This window comes from Phoenix dactylifera, chromosome 11 (assembly GCF_051530095.1).
Source record: "Phoenix dactylifera cultivar Ajwa chromosome 11, Ajwa_hap1_PhDact_Kaust_v1.1, whole genome shotgun sequence".
In the NCBI taxonomy this organism is placed as follows: Eukaryota; Viridiplantae; Streptophyta; class Magnoliopsida; order Arecales; family Arecaceae; genus Phoenix; species Phoenix dactylifera.
In genome coordinates this window covers 1,600,062-1,618,431 of record NC_143200.1, presented here as the reverse complement: position 1 = coordinate 1,618,431, position 18,370 = coordinate 1,600,062, and the positions used below count along the sequence as shown (strand labels likewise).

The 18,370-nt window shown below is 36.6% G+C and overlaps 1 protein-coding gene across 4 annotated transcripts in view; it reads right to left on the bottom strand.

The window, feature by feature from the left end:
- The window catches only part of RGD3 (ROOT GROWTH DEFECTIVE 3), a 64,321-nt gene continuing 45,951 nt past the window's right edge, over window positions 1–18,370 (bottom strand). For all 4 annotated transcript variants that reach the window (XM_008798074.5, XM_088706339.1, XM_088706338.1 and 1 more), the window contains 8 exons: window positions 11,820–11,924; window positions 11,505–11,732; window positions 11,170–11,433; window positions 11,013–11,062; window positions 6,582–6,691; window positions 6,435–6,517; window positions 597–809; window positions 1–443 (listed from right to left, as the gene is read on the bottom strand). In XM_008798074.5, coding sequence (XP_008796296.3) covers window positions 273–443; window positions 597–809; window positions 6,435–6,517; window positions 6,582–6,691; window positions 11,013–11,062; window positions 11,170–11,433; window positions 11,505–11,732; window positions 11,820–11,924 — 1,224 coding nt within the window. In that variant the 3' untranslated portion in view covers window positions 1–272. The remainder of the gene's footprint in view (window positions 444–596; window positions 810–6,434; window positions 6,518–6,581; window positions 6,692–11,012; window positions 11,063–11,169; window positions 11,434–11,504; window positions 11,733–11,819; window positions 11,925–18,370) is intronic.

The following is an 18,370-nucleotide window of genomic DNA, read 5'->3' as shown; positions in this document are numbered from 1 at the left end:
TTAAGAAACTGCTGACTTGATTATAAGAAGCTGAAGGTATATTATACACTCCTCGAATTTACACATTACACAATACCCATCGTGCTGGGTGACGTCTGCCCTTTGGGGATCCCTCCCATCCCAAAAATAGTCGGACCACCCGTATGTTAGCCAGCTTCTTCATGTATCTAATGAGCATATACAAAGAACGAAAAAATCAAGGGTGACCCATCAAAATCTAAGGCCGAAAGGGCCAATCTTCTGATTTACACTGTACATTGGGCCAATCAGATTCAACCATTAAGCTTTGCCAAGAAATGGCTGAGATTGTATTCATTTGCATACTGTGACTGATCCCAGAGCTCCTCGAGTCCACTTAGAATGGCTTTCAAGCCCCTTCCACCCGCCATGGATTTTGCATCTTGATTCCGGTCACCATTGGAGCTGCCCGAAAGTGCAGCACCCTGCTTCATGTTTTAACAGAAAACAGTTGAAGTGAGCAAAGTAGTTATATTCAATATTTTATTCTTTCCAAATGAATTTAGAACTGTAAATTACCTTTGGACAAAATCACAATAATATGGGAAAGTGGTAAAAGACTTGAGACTGTAAATTACCTTTCTGGCAGTTGATTCAGAAGTAAAGAGATCAAGCAACTGGTCAGTGTTCATTGTTTTCAAGCTAGCATTCTCTGCATTGATGATAGCATTAGCAACCGACACTTTGAACTTCTGGAGGCTCATGACTTTCTCTTCCAAAGTGCCTCGCATGATGAGACGATGGACATTCACGACTTTGCGCTGACCCAATCTATGAGCTCTGTCCATTGCCTGCAAAGACCGCCAGCGAAAATTAGCAAATGATTGGAGACAATAATGCCAATAAAGTACATTTTCTCCTAAGTTACCATAACACATTGCATGTAGAGGACGAGAGAAGCCTCTGAGAGCTATGAGAGAGAGAGAGAGAGAGAGAGAGAGATTATCAAGAAAAGACGAAAGAAACTATATGTATGAGATTTCAGCCTCCCATCTTACCATTGCGGTAAATATAAAATTGAGTACATGAATTGCATATCTGATGTATGTGTATGTGTATTATAATTTATGGAGGCAAATGATTTAAGGCCCTTTTGCTACTTGAACTTGCACTTCGGTCACACCCTAAATGCCATAAAGCAACCATTTAGCTAGTTTCATTAGAAGTATGATAACCCAGAACCAGCCAAGCATATTGGCATGGCCTCCTGACCATTTAGCTAGTTTCATGAAAAGTGTGATAACCCAAACCAGCCAAGCATATCGTCATGGCCTCCTGACCATTTAGCTAGTTTCATTAAAAGTATGATACCCCAAAACCAGCCAAGCATATCGCCATGGCCTCCTAGACTTTCTTGAGAACAACAGTGTGAGCGACCAACATTTTCAAAGAACTTATGCGACAACTACTGAAGTCAAATACTAGGGGAAACAATTGCTGAGATTTGAAAACAGGATTCCATTTGGACAAGGGCGGACAAGGGCAACAGCTGGGCCATAGCCCTGCATGCATGCACAGTTCAAACATACACATACATGTAAGAATGTCCGATCGGATGAACAAGAGAACCTTCATTCATGAACTTATATCTGGCAGGAAGGAAATATTCTCTTTAATTCAAGGTGTCTTCCCAGCCCCTGCCTAACCCTGGCCACCTCAACCTATCCTCACCTATTTTTGGGCCTAGATATGCACTCAGTGTTGCCACTTGAAACCATTCTTTTTCGTCCCTCCCACGCCCTCCATTCTATTATAGACAAGGTTCACAATCTTTATACTAGGTACTATACCAGTTTGATACCAGGTTGGTACAATACCATATCGATACTCGATATGCAGAAACATACTAATACAATAATAGATCATTGTTTTTTTTATTTTTCATTTTTCATTTGTTATGGTTATTTCAAGGTTTAGGGATCATGGAAGTGTGATTTTAAGATCTAATGCTATTTTATATCATACTAGTTGTAGAGACCATATGATTGCTTGACAACTATACATCATAAATCACCCCATTTATTATCATGAATTATATAAAGTGGATCTACCTCTCTAAAAAATATTATATACTTCAAGGAATATTAAGGAATTTTATAATTTAATTTCACTTAATATATGCGGCAATTTATAAAATAATGTAAAAACTAAGCATGCCCTAGAAAATGTCATAATTAAGAATATGTATTTCCATATTTTCATGATTTTAGTTGAATTAATGATGTTTTAAGTCGCTAAACATTTAAAAATTTGATAATGTGCATTGTAATGCAAATAATGGCTGAATTATTTCAGCAAATACTTCTAAATTATCTATAAAGAATAGTATTTTTTTATATTTTACTGATATTTAAGTACTTTTTAATCTAAAATCATATTTAATTATAAAATATTTAAAAAATAATTTTAGATCAATGTAGAACTCTATCAGGGGCACTACATATATTTTTTCAAACCCATTAAGTATGCCTTCATCACTACTTATTTTTAAAATTTATTTAAATTTGCACTCAGATTTGGGTAGCCATAATCATACCCAAATTTAAACAAATTGCTGCCAAAAAAAGATTGCTGGTAACATGCACACCACCAAAAGATGCTACCGACTTTTTATTTTCAAATATTATCTTTATCATTATATTTTACACCAAAAATATATTTTAATCGAAAAATTATATGATAAACAATAAACAATGGCTGAATTATTTCAGAAAATACTTCTAAATTATATATAAAGAATAGTATTTTTTTCATATTTTACTGATATTTAAGTAATTTTTAATCTAAAATAATATTTAATTATAAAATATTTAAAAATAATTCTAGATCAATGTAGAACTCTATCAAGGGCACTACATATATTTTTTCAAACCCATAAGTACGCCTTCATCACTACTTATTTTTAAAATTTATTAAATTTGAGCTCAGATTTGGGTAGCCATAATCATCCCCAAATTTAAACAAATTGCTGCCAAAAAAAAGATTGCTAGTAACATGCATACCACCAAAAGATGCTGCCGACGTTTTATTTTCAAATATTATCTTTATCATTATATTTTACACCAAAAATATATTTTAATCGAAAAACTATATGATAAACAATAAATTATGACCCTTTGATCCACACCACCATGCCAAAATAAAAAAAAATTCCATGATTTTCTCTCATTTATCTTTTTTGGGGTTTATTTCGAATAAAAAGAAAAAAAAAAAAGAAGAATGAAGAGGGAGGGAATAATACCTGATTTTGGTCTGGATTGGGGCTCAAAAGCACAAAAAATCTCCTCCCCTGATTTACATCACCTTCCACCCTACCCTTCATGTTCTCAGTAGAAAAGAGAGGAGAAAGGCATTGGGATGCCTTCTCCATTTTTACTCATGGGAGGGCCTGGAACTACCCGAACCAAGTTGTACTGAGCGGACTCAGGCACGATTCCACTCGGCCCAGACTGGTTCAGGCCAAACAAAACCAGCAAACTGACCACAAGTCCAGTTTGGTTCCCACCAAACCAGGAGGTTCAAGTCAGTTTTGCAAAGCTCAATTATAGAGCATACTGGTAATCAAAAAAAGAAAAAAAAAGGATGAGGAAAAGAAAAAAAAGATTATAAATGAGGAATCAAGATTGAGGTCCAGATACATGCCAAGAAACAGCTATGTCCACAGACAAGTTCATATTTACAAGGCAGGACGCTACATCAATATTATCTATGGGTCCTCACTACTATAAACATGAACTTAAAGGTTGCTTGAACCAGCAAACTGACCACAGGTTCAGTTTGGTACACACCGAACCAGGACATGTGAAGCAAACTGACCACAGGTTCAGTTTGGTACCCACCCTCTGTACATATTTTATCATGTATTGCATAGACGTGAAGCAAAAATTTGCATGCTCCGATCACGGGATATGCCCCTTGTCCATTGAAACTTTGAATTCAGCTATTTGGCTTATAATTTGCACCTCAGATATGAATGCAGTTCCACATATCAAATTAATCTTCTTCATTTATCATTTGGACTTTCCAATCCTGAGTCTTGGAGGATTTAACTTTGGTAGCTTGAGCTTATCTAAATAAGCATTTATGTGCACTTTTGTTTACTACCAAATATCAATAGGTCATCCAAGTTCCAGTGCAAGCCAATCTCTACAACCTTAACAACAGTTGTCTTGGCAATGAAATAGATACCGGACATAAGGCTTCGCATCAAATAAGTCTTGTTGTAGGAGTGTCTTAGATTAGTCAAACTGTGAGGCATCAAGTTCACCCCATATAGCTACAATATTGCTTGCTCATTAAGGTTAAGATTGATGGCTATAATACACGGTTACGCATGCTGAGACACATGCAACAGTTCGAACACTTTCTCCAAACATCAGCAAGGCATCCTAGGCACTACTTTCAGAATTCAAGTGGAATCATAAAAGTGTATGCTCCCTATAAGTAGACTATAGTAAAAATACATCAAATAAACTATCAATACTTCATATAATGATGATTACGTAAAAAAGCTAGAATTGTTCTGAGCAGGGATTATATTGTCCATCATTGCCATACAGCATCTACATTGAAACCTTTGAATATGTCATTGACACGACGAGGATGTCTAACTCTATACCATGTAACAACTTATGCATATTGGCTCACACTTCAATACACATCAATGAAGGTCGATAAATACCAGTAAGGGTTTGGACCCTTCTTTCCCATTTTAATGTTGTACTTGAACATCCCAAGAAGACTTTGTTTCCATTCTACATGGCCAGAAATTAATACAATACTTTTTTCTTTTTTTTATTGGAATCAAAAGGCCCATCTATTGACTGTACACGATAACAGAAATTTTTCATTCTGCACAGAATCAAAGGCTAGAAATGAAAGCAACCAACAGCGTACAGGCTTCCTATTGTATTGACAGTATGTGTATAATATTTGAGGTACCTTGATGCATAACATAACTGCATGCATGCCCCTAAAGTTCACTTGTACAACAAATTATTTTAAAGATGTTGAGCTCCAAAAGCATAGATATATATGATGAATAATCCTAGACTTCTACAGATTATTCACAGAATATGTTTACTTGAATGAGACATATCTATAAACTAGTATAAAGCAATTCAAATTGGTCCTTTTAAAAACCTGAATGTAAAAGCATATGGTAGCATGTTGATTGCATATATTTTCTACATGTACACCAGTGCATACCAACCATTGGAAATAAAAAGGCATAATAACTGAATTGTAAATGGCATGATATGCAATACTTTAGCCCATGTTCATCAAGGAGAGCTGAAATGTAAAGAATACATATAATGTGTCATAAAACTCAAACTTCATGGTTAAATAAACCAATAATTTACTTGGGTGTTTTAAGTACTTTCAGATGGTACACTCATAATGGCTACCTGGACAAATTTTTGTGCAGACATGTCTGAAAAGGTCAAATTTAAATTTGATTTAGTTTATTTTTAATTTTTGATAATATATATGATTTTTCACTTGTAAGTCCTTACGCTTATGGGTTTAAATTCTATTATCTCCAGATCTCTCATATTAAACATGGATATTCAAGGTTCCTTTCATATTAAAATATACTTTCGCATTTAGGCTTGATGACTGATACAGAAACCATAAATCTTGCAACAAATGGGACATCCCTCTTCCACTGTAATATACACCTATGCTCAAATATATTAGAAACAAAATATACAGAACTCGAAGACAGGAAAGCAGAAAAAAAGTGTTTTGTCAGTAGTGCCAATGCAACCTTCCAAAAAATGCACGTTGACTTCTGCAATAAGGATGATTTGCAAAAAATTTTCATTCTGTAGTTGATAATGATGCAATTGATTTAAGACAATATGCAAACCTACATTATTCAGTAATTAAAGGAGCCTAAAAAAGATCTAATATATCCGTAATCTAAAATGATTAATGTCTTCTTCTTGTTACTTTCCATAATCACAATGTCCGTATTTAGTAATATATTTGAAACCTTATAAAACAGCAAACTTAAAGAACTATACATAAGGAACCTAAGAATAAAATAATAATAGAGATTATATAACTTGGTCTAAATTTAAAGCAGTTAAAAAACTTATGATGCTTGCAGGCAATGATTTTAGAATGAAAAAAAATCTTTATTTAACAAATCCAAAAAAGACTCAAAAGTAAAATTCCTTAGCAATTATATATCAACCAAGAGGAGCCATGAATGAACAATAATATGATAACAAGATAAACTGCAGAGAAAACAAGATCCATCCATGAGGACAGATATGAAATGTTCAAATTACGTTAAGAAAGAAAAACAAGAGAATAGGTCAATAAATATTTGTAGCTAGTCCTACGATCATCATCACATTCCATAATCAACAAGATCAATCCCACAGCATACATAGGGCATGACTAACCTGGTGATCTTTCATTGGATTCCAGTCATGCTCCATGAAGACCAGTGTGTCAGCTGATGTAAGATTTAATCCAAGTCCTCCAACTGCAAATATAAGACATCAGTGACTTGCAAGCAATTGAAACTACCAACTTTAGTAAAACCTCACCATGTGTTGTGAGCAGCAGCACATCGATAGTAGGATCTGAGTTGAATGCTTTGACAATGTCAAATCGCTTTTCTGGTTCAACAGAGCCATCCAACCGCAGATATGTGATGCTGTTGGATACCAAAAACTCATGTTATTAGATTTATCAGAATGGAATGAAACCCATAAATGCATAGAAGTTCAATGAACAGACTGCTGAATATTACTAAGAACATGTTTAATTTATTTTGCAATTGAAAGAACAAAAGAAAGGCTCTCGAGATGACTCCTGTTATGTCATCAGCAACCTGCCAAACTAAACGTCTGCATCATAATGGGTGTATTCTATTTAAACAGGATAATGAAATGTTACATCACCATGCAAAACTAGAAATAAACAATGCTTTAGAAAAAAATAGTTACTTTTTGAACAAGTATCCTTCTTGCAAAAAATTAGACCATAGAAAGTTCAATCAAGGACGACAAACAACAATATTTACAGTATGCAGCTCTCAACAACGAAGCTGCCCAAGTACCCTCAATTTAGATAAGCACCCAGCCATTAGTTGAAACCTTCTAGCATCAATTATGATGCGACCAACATCTTGCTGGCTTGCCTTCAAAAGCATTCATAAGTTATTAGTACATACATCATTTGTACTAGCAAAGCGGCTGAAGTTCTAAAAAATTAAGGTCCTGCATTGCACATTATTTGAAGAGCTCAACTCAAGGTTTGTCATACCAGTTAGTACCATACCATACCAGTACCAAACCAATACATGGTAGGGTACCATACCATACAACACTCAGTATGCCTAACATTACCATATTTTACTGCATACCGACATTATAATAGGATGGTACCAGTACGGGTTCAGTTTACAATCATCTTTTTAACATTCAAATACTTCAACTAACCAAAAACAAGTACTCGTCAGCATTTAATTAAAGGCATCAGCCTTCCATTGACTATAGTCACGAGCACTGATATCCACAATTTCTCCACAAAGCAATATTCAACTCCAATTCAGTTGCCATATTTCCCCGATGCATGTAGCCACTGCAACAAAAACTAGTCTCCAACATTGCTCCTCAGAGTGTGTAACTAAAAGATAACATATGCAGATCAATATTGTTATACAACAATATTATAGCTAACAAGATCCCATGTGGATTCCAGATTTATATAAGAAGACACCTTTGTTTTGATTGGTTCAGATCATGTCATGTTGCACAAACACTAGGTGACAGGGGGGCAAAAGGATAAGTAAGACAACAAAAATAAGGAAGGTACAGGGATGTTCCAGATGTAGTCAGTAGATTGGTTGCCTTACGTGCCTAAAAAGGTGAGTTCTTCAAGATTTCAACAATTGATTGGCACATCAAATTCCCAGTTGTGCTACTAGAGCATGATTATTATTTGGCATAAATCAGTTGCCAGGTTGCCGAACATGTTGACAGTCCAGATTGCCCAGAAGGGGGCATTCATGATTGTCAATGATCCCACGAGAAGTCACAAACAAAAAAAGGACGAGCATATATTCCTACTATATTATGTAAAGCCTAAGGGAAGATCTGAAAAAGAAGGAAATCTGGCTCTTGATGAATATAGAATTTTAAAGCAATGTGCAAGGACTTGTACAGGAGTGTGTTTAGTCCCCAATCAGGTGTGTGTTAGGGAGGTCTTAGGTACTTAGGCAAGGCCAAGGACCCAATCAATTACCTTCTAGCTAGCCCTTTCTAGACAAGGTCCTAGATCATTATAAATGGTACCAGAGCTGGCCCAACCCACAACAGATGTTGACTAGGGGACACTACAACATGGACCCTCTTAGAGCTGACCGTGGAGTTTGTGATGGGACCCTCCCCAGCAAGGGCATCAGGGCTTTAATGGGAGTATGTGAGGGCCCATATAGGAAAACAATTATGGAAAAGTACTAGGATAATTGAACTCTATGCTCCTAATAGCAGGCTCCCATTCACCATTGATCAGTAGCCTAATATTTGGTGCAAGGCCAATTTCTTAATAAACAATCACATACAAAAATCCCTCAAATACCATTTGAACAAGACAACCATTGTAATAAGTACAATGAATACATATCGGTATTATTCTTGATGCATCATTTTTCATGGATTTCTAAACATGCCATGAACCCACCAATCTATGATGACTTTCTAATAACTCTCCTTATGATGCAGCAGGAAAAGGAAGAAAGGGCCAATTTGATCAATGAGGTTGCACTTTGAATATTAACACGCAAATGGAAGTAAACTGGATTGAAAAACCCTTCACTTCATGAAGGAAATCCTCTCAAAAAAATTTATTAAAGTCAAAAGGCTACCCCTCATAATGTATTATACACATATTTATAGGACATGAATAGAAAGAAGAGATGACAGAATCCACTCAATATATCCTTTAGCTTTCCTTGTGCTTTTCTTTTGTGAGTGGATGGTTGAATTTTTAGTTTTCCTTCTTTCATTTTCCTTTTTTTGGTTGGGATGAGTTAGGGGACTTATCAATTTTTAACATACAACCTTCTTAATTGCATGTGGACCTCGAGATTTAGGAGGGTTATGTCATTTACGACTTATTTTAGAAAAAAATTTCAATGCCAAACAAAAGTACCCCCAAAAAATGTAAACTTGTGGGATCAATTAGAAAAATAGGCAAATGAATGCATCCTAAATTATCTAAATGAGTGGCTTTACTATCTTCGTTCAGATGTCAAATTTCTTTGTCCCTCTTTCACAACATAAAATTTGTAATTGCACTATAATAAAATATTGTTAATGATATACCATGACTGCAATTCTCATGTCACCAACTTGATCACCGACATGCCACCAATACCTTAGCAGCACTCTGTTTTAGGAGAATCAATAGCAAGAAAACATGTGTTTTTACAAATTCTGACATTTGTAACATCCATAAGGGCCCTATCCCCTGAAAGTCAACACCCTTTTTGAAATTGACCATCAAAGAACTCTCCTCCCAAACCTTCTTATGACTTCTGCAACATTGAAAGGCCAACTGAAGCAACCATCTAATTCCATAGATTGATCTAAAAAATGTATTACAGTATGCTTAACTAGGATTCATTCAGCTTTAACTAAAATTCTCAGAAGTGTTTATTACCTTTAAGGTATATGTTCTTTGCTTCTTATATCGTGTAGGTTGCTGCACAAGTGCCCATATATTCTTAAAAAATGTACACTTTATTTTGATTATAATGACAATTTAAATTTCATGCAATGTGAACAATTTTTTCTGCTCCATTGGAAGATCACAAACTGTTCCAAAAATCTGAACACTGGACACTTGGTTCCAATATAAGTCTCAGTGAAATGATTAGGTTAGATGTGCCTCAAGCAACATCTTGGCATCTCCAAATTAAGCATGATATAATATCCACATGCTATGAATGTCGGTAGTTACTATCTCATCCTTAAATACTGTTGAATGTTCATAGGCAACATGGTCTGCTCACCCACGAACCTTTTGTTTCTTACTCCTCCACTTTAGCCAAGTTCGTAGTCTAAACTCTAGACATGCAAATCAACAAAAACAGTAAAATTTCCTCACACTATTCTCATAATATTCACCAACTCATCGAATTTTATCAAAACTGAACACTTTCAAGATGTTAGTCAAGACTCAAGAGAGACTTGTCTCTCTTCATTTTACTTTATATGTGTCCTCATATTCTTCTTTTATGCTTCTCCGATTTAAGGCATTAACTCAAAACCTTATGAACTTCAATTAATTTAAGTTATTCGGCAAATCTCCAATTCCAAATTGAATAAAATGAAACTATCGCTCAATCAGTGTATCATACTATCAGTTTTTGCCTTTCCTTATGTCTCTCCAAAACAAATCAAGATCAAAAGTCACTTTTTTTTATTTTCCATCATTTCCTTAATTAGACAGCATCCCTTACATATTTTTTTGGTTCTACCCATAATTTAGCTAGCCAGAATTCCTTCTCACACCTCCTAAAGCTTCTAATTTTACATTCTCTACTTGCTAAAAATGCAAGCATAGATGGTCACATGGGAATACTACTCTATCATCATACTGCCCTCAACAACAGTACAAATGTTACCACATGACAGCCAAATCAAGAGCAAAATACCATATATCAATGTGGAAAAGATGCTGTGAATTTATACATACATGTGTCTGCATGCAAAAGCACACATAAATATTATGTACAGCTCAACTTTATAATATGTATTATTCTCACGAATCACCAGATAGATCTTTAATTTCTAATATTATGTCAAAAAAATATAATAATATTGAAAAGCTTTATTTGCACAAGTGACAAAGGGGAAAAAACAATACATAAATTACATGTCTGATGCTGAATAACATAATAATACACTTACAAGTTGCATCGCAAGAGCAGAATAAACTGGGGAAAAAAAACTTTAGGAACAACTAACCTCTTCATATGAGCCAGGAACAAATCCCTTTCGATAATATCAAGAAAAGACTGCAGGTATCATGTTCCATTGAAAGGAGAAGAAGTGAAGAAAAATACTTTAGCATGCAAACGTGAATGAAAGCCGCCCAAACAAAGTTGGTAAAGGGAACATTTACCTTGTGTTGAGCAAAGATTAAAACTCGGTGCTGCCCAATTGTCACAGCACCATCAGAACTTGATGTGTCTAAGCCTATTCCACACTCTTCTAGAATTTCTTGAAGAGCAACCAATTTAGGAGAATGGTGTAGTTCATGAAGCTCAGTGAGAATATCAGCACAGTCAGGGATGACTTCTGATAGAAGATATGAAAGATGATTTGGTGGTTTGTCACCAATGACAAGCAATGGATGACTACAAAGTTTTAACAAGTACTTCAACGCCTGTATTTCATGATAATTCATGATTAGATATAGGAACATTCACAAAGCCATAAGTAATTTGACTACAATACCTGGAAGACATGAGAAGAAGTTTTTGTTGCTGAAGCTTCTTCAGCTGTACTCATGTTTTCTTGTGCTTTCACCAATGTTGATATCTCTTTTTTTGTATCGGAACAAGAAAATGCTTCATAAAGTTTAAGTTGCACAGGACTCAGGTCACAGTATCTGTCCTGAATAATTTTCTCAGGGAGATCAGATAAAACCTCATCTTTTGTTCGACGGAGGAGGAAAGGCATGACCTGAAGTTATAAGCAAACAAAAAGAAGTTGGTGTGATGCCAGAAATTCACTACATTATATAAGTATAAATTGTTTTCTAAGTTCAACCTGCTTATGCAATGCTTCCATGGCAAGAACCCCTGCTTCAGCATCCTTAGCAGAACATTTTGAATCTTTTGCTGCCAGTAATGGTTTCCCATATGTTGCTTGGAACTGTAGAAGTAGCCCACAATTAGTGACCATGTGGGTAGATGACTAACAGACAATTTTGAAACAAATACAGCCTACTCAACCATAGTCCATACATGTGTAAACTAGAGTTTGTGGAAGTAATTATTGTTTGTCTTTTAGAACATTGAGATGTACTAATTAAGACATACGAAGAGCCATGTACCTATATAAGGTTGTGTATAGAAAATGAGGAGGAATTAAGAATTGGATTGTTCGTGTTAATTCTATTTAAATTCAGAGGTGGATTCCACTTGATATCCCTCTTATTCTACTTGCTTCTCTATCCCGATCTCTTCCCCCTCTTTTTGCTTAACCCCTATTATTTCCAGTGTCAGTGTCAGAGCATTAGTTTGATATCTCATCCTTCCTCCTATTCTCTCTTTAAGAAGGCATTTCCTTTCTAAGGTCATGGTTCGCACTAACAATGAGCATGATGAACTCCTTCCACATCACAAGGAGTTACATCATCAACATGAAAAATGCCTGGCTTAAATAGAAGGAAAGCTAGATGAAGGCTTCAAATCAGTTTAAAGAAGGAAAAAAATCTTTCAAGATCAGTTCAAGCAACTTCAAGCCATGCTCTCTCTCAACTCATGACAACTAGAACTTCTTCAAATGATCGGTAATCATTCTCCGAAGTTGTTCATCACAAAATCAAGATCAATTCAACGGCAAGGCACCAATTTAGGAGATGGCTGAAGTTAAAAAAACACCTCAAAGGCCTCCCAACATTGTGACATCTCATCCTCCAAATTCTCCTCCAAGAGCTTTTCGCACCTCCTTTTATTGCTCTTGAAGCTCCAATAACTAAAAGACCAAACAATGCTTCGAAACTCCCTTGAACCCTCTATTTTACATGTTGATGTAAAGGGAATAAAACTTGATGTTCCAAATTTCTATTCAAGAAAGGAACCCTAAGTTTTTTAATACTGAATTTCACGGGTTCAGCTCGAATTTCATGAAAACACCAAAAGGATCTAAATATACAATCCAATAGAAGAGATATTACCACATAGCTGGAGATGAAACAATTGCTTCAACCTTGACTAATCCCTATAGATTATTTTCAATCTATTCAGATGTAGCATTACCATCCTATTCAACAAGAAGATGAATCGGTCGATTCCTACACCAAGAAGTTTTATGACTTAGTTGCCATGACTAGGACACAGAGTTTGAACTTTGAAGAAATCCTTTGTGCTCACTATCAAGCTAGCCTCCATTGCCAAATCCAAGAAGACATGATAATATGCCGTAATTGGATAGTTCATGAAGCATATTAAACAAAAATATGCTCAACATCAATTACCGTCGTCTTCATCATGTCATTGTATTTTGATATTTTGGTATTGATTCTAATAATCGTAAGAGGATATCCAAAAATTGATGCTTCAAATGTTAGGAGGCAGGCCACATCACATCATGACCCAAAATATTTGTGAATCCAAGCAAGGAGTCCATTTAAGTTCCCTTGGAAGATTAAAATACTTTCAAAGATGATAATGCACAAATTACATATATAAATGAAGGAGAGACCCTTCAACCATCTCCACCTTACACGTTCAAGATTGGAGGTGCAAGAGCATTCTCTGCACTTGTGGTAAGTGTGGTGGGCAACATTATGATCTTGTCATTGATAATGGGAGGACTTCTAACATTGTTTCAAGCACTCAATTTAAGGACCAAGCGTAGACCTTGGCCATGTCATCTAGCTGGTCTTAATACTTAAGCTCACCATACCAACCAATACTTTATTAGAATTTCCACTGGAAGGCACTTTGTCAACAAGTTCTATGTGACACAGCACCTATGACAGCCACACATCCTAGTTAGACGACCATGGCTTTACCATAAAGGAGGAAAACAAGATACAAGAGCCTATAATTATTTGTTTATGCATCAAGGAAAGCAGTTTTAATTTAAATCAATGAGATTGGACCACATGAAGCATATTTAACATCAAGATTGTGCAGATGCTCGATCAAGTATTCTGCAACCATATCCAAAAGCATAAAGATAAAAGAACCCGAGGGTGAGTTCCACGCAGCAGAAGCATCTGATGCAGGAGCTGTGGTTCTGCCCATTTTGGAGTAGCCTATATGCTAGTCTAATTCAGCGGTCTCGTCAAATAATATTTATTAGTTATTAATAGCCAGTGAAAATTATGCTTTAATTATGTACTCATATCCTAGACTTTATTCATTATGATTCATGCAAGTCTCCTACAATTTGTGAAAGTAATAAATGTTTGTCTTTTAGAATGTTGTGATGTATTAATTAGGGGATATAAAGAGTCGTGTAATATAAAGTCATACAGTAGAGAATGAATGGGGAATGAAGAATTGGATTGCTCATGTTATTTCTATTTGAATTTGGTGGTGGATTCCACTTGGTATCTCCCTTTAGCTACTTGCTTCTCCTCCAACCCAATCTCTTGTCCCTCTTTTTGGTAAAGTCCTATTATTTTCCGCATCAAAAAGAAAATGTTGTAAATGAAAAAATAATCAAGCCAAGAAAACATGTAAAACATCATTTTATGTTACTTGCATCATCTCAAACCTTAGTCTATGTTAACTTGTATCATCTTGAACCTTTAAGTACATCATTCTAGTGGTTGCTTGGCATTATTATATGTATGCAAGAGATGCATGCACTTTTGTAAATGTTCAAGAAAAGTCATAAATGTTTACAAACATGATCTACATTACTTAAACTGCACCATATCTTTTTTCTATTTAATCATAGTTGAGCATAAATATACAAAAATCTAAATGCCTAATAGGTTTAAGCTCTAGGATAGCCAAGCAATCTCAAAAATGTTATTTAAATATCTTTGAAATCAAGGTCCGTCATCTCAGTACCGGATACCATATCGATACCTTATCGATTTGATATGGTTTGGTACAATACAATACATCCCAGTACCAAAATAGCTTTCTAACTATTTTTCTCAATTTTTATCTCGGTACGCCTCAATACGGACGAGTACGCACCTCTGTATACCTCAGTACAGGTCGGTACGCCTCGATATGGATCGGTACGCCTCGGAACAAGGCTTGTACCAACTTGAAGCTAAGTTTCATACTAGTTTTCTCCCAAAACGGTACGCTCCGTACCGGGCAGTGTGGGGCGGTACATCAGACAATATTTGAAACACAATGCAACTGCTTCCAAATATTCACAAAACTTGCAAACTTCAAAATTATTATTAAGAAAATGTTCCCAAAATCAAAAGAAATGAAGAAATGACAACAAGAGTAGCCTGAATAGTTCAACATATACAATAAATTAGATGCATAAGCAGGTTTCCGACAATTCTAAAACTAACCTTAATTTCGAATTGCTCCCAAGTCCCAACCAATAACAATAAGCTTTAGATTGATTTGAAGTGACAGGTTCCGTTAAAGTTTCAAACCACACTCATCAAACTAGAAGTTTACCATTGTCTGGAAGTCTAAAGGCAAGGAGAAGGGGCTAGGCAGAGGTATGACCACAGAGATATTCTAGGACAACAAAATAACTTTTCCCTTCATCTCATTCAAACCCTATCTTAAATAGGTTTTTCATTACCAGCATATATAGCCTTACTGCAGTCCTGCAATGATATTTGTACAGAGATGTCCAAAATCCTTTCTGATCATGATAGTTGGGCTAGAGTAGCTTGAGTTCAGATCCTCTGCAATGCAATTTTTGCACCGCAGAGGGCTGTTTACAGCCCTAGATAGCCACTACGTCGTCCATCTCAGAGACAGAAAACTGTCACTCATCTCCAGAATAGAAAGGGTCACATTGGGTGCCAAACACTGTGCTCACAAGGATAAGCGACAGCCGTCCATCTCCGAGATGGATGTCTTGGCGGCTATCCAGGATTGTACAGCCCTCCGCCATGCAAAACATGCACCGAGAGGATCCTGACTTGAATGGCTTCCAGTATACTTCACCTATCTCTGTATTCAGTATATCCTTCCAACACCTGTCCCACTAAACATTGCAATTACAGCTTCCTAGTTGACAATAGATTGACCATTTGTTTTTAACTGGATCCCCCAAACTGCAACTCTACATATTTTACATTTAACCACAGATGTATTAATAAATAAATGCACTTCCGGCCCTCTTTTCTCTTGAAAAGGAAAAAAAACACAGATGTCAACTGAACAGCAAGACGAAATGTAATAGTAATATCAGTAACAATTTATAATTTTCTCTTTCATCAAAATTTAGAGTAACTTCTTAGATGCAGAATTCACAAAACTAGCAAAAGCTGATTACCAACTTCCCTTGCTTTCTACCATTACATGTTTAAATAGATATTTTCTTTGTTTAACTACATATAGTACAACTATCAACATCTCCTTACAAATTCTTAAATCTTCACTTAGAAAAATCTATTTTCTAGTAGGAATGATTATAACGGTACCGGTACCGGTACCGGTCAGCGTACCGGTGGCGGCCCGGACCGGTCCCGTATCGGTCTGGACCGGTCCTGTACCGGTCCCGTACCGGTACGACAGTCGAACCAGCCGGTTCTTCAATGAAAAGCTTCCGGTACCAGATCCCACACTGATCCAGTCCCTGCCCGAACCGGTTCGTACCGGCCCGGACCGGCTGGTACAGGCCAGTACGGCATACCCTGTTATAACCCATTACCATCTTCAACCACCCCCTGCCAAACCAAGAAAAAAACAATAAGAGTTCCCTTCTATCCTTTGAGAAGAGAAAGCAATTGAGGTTCGTTTAGTTTATTGGTCAATTATCAATCATATAGTTTACATATGTCAAAGAAAAAGTTATTTATTCGTACAAGTGAGCATAAATCTTTAATGCAATGTATATCTGATAGGTCACAAAAACTACTTCTGCCAAGACAATATTCACCTAGTTTATTTAAAACTATGATTAACCTTGCAATGTAGAAAGCCCATGAATAGAACTTAGTACAAACTTATAATGTCATTGCCATTAAAAAAAAGGCAAATGGATTATAATGTAGTTTGACAATATATAAGATCAATCAAAGAATTCCCATCAAGATATATCCACACCTTTCCACCAAGAATCATTTGTAAAGTTATAGTTAGAAAGTACAAACACATATTATATGTCCATGCACATGTATATGCACATAGGTACAAGAATACACATACATATGTACATGTACATATACATATATACATGCACACATACATAGATGCATAAATTATGTGAATGTATGCATATCACATATGTGCAAGGTACGTCGTACCGGTACCGGTAGGCGTACCAGCCGCCTACCGGATCGGTACAGTTCTGGTACGGACCGGTTTAATCCAGTACGGAACCGACCAACAGACCCATGCAGACGCGCCATCAAGCGCCAGTGCGGGCGCGGTTCCGAGTCCGAGCGTGGGGAACCGCGCGCAGGGAACCGCACGCAGGCGCGGGGAACCACACTCGGACGCAGTTCCCAGCTCGCGTCCGCGTGTGCCCACGTGGATGCACGCAGACACATGCCACAGAGTTACATTAAATGCCACTTTGTGGCATTAAATGGCCAGCGCACGGGCGCAATTCCAAGTCCGAGCGCGGGGAATCGCACGCGGGGAACCGGTTCCAAGCCTGTACTGGACCGGTCAGGGACCGGTCCGATACGTGCTGATCCGGCCGGTACGAGCCGGTTCAGCATACCATGCATATGTGCATATCTTCCAACATGTGCTAGAGTATCAAGGGCAGTGCCTTGGAACGAGGCGAGTCAGCGAATGTTCTGAGAGAGGATGGGACATCCACCATCCTATGTATCCGTATATGAGACATCCTATTCCATTAAAAAACCGGAGGAAGGCCCCATCCCTTAGTATTGAAAACCTTGAGCATCAGTATATATGGATGCACACAGGCAAGGATTCAAGTCCTAGTGTCTGGGCACATCCAGCCAATCTTGTACCATTCCAGTGAGGAAATGGTACTGGGGATGCCCCCAGGACACTCATTACATCCCGTCAAAGATGGTTGCGTCATGACACTTAGGGCAACGAAACATCCTAAGACATTTTTTTTTATTTTTTTAACTTCATTATTGCTGTTGATGGTTATTCCGGTCCATCCAGGTACCTTACCAACTCGGGACTAAACCAAGATAGGTATCAATACCATGACTCCAATCCTTGCACACAGCTGTGTATATATGTATGTATATATATAATTATATATATAATTATATATATAATTATATATATATGCGTGTGTGCGCGCGTGCGCGCGAGTTGCGCTATTCACTTTTGTACTAACTTGATGCATAGATTAAAGATCTCCGAAACATACAACTTTTGGTTTATAGGCAGTTTTGAATATACAGATCAAGATCAACAGTGTGGATCTTCAATTTGCATAACACAACATTGATTTTGGAATCATTAGATTTAATCAAAGATTTAACATTAAATGAG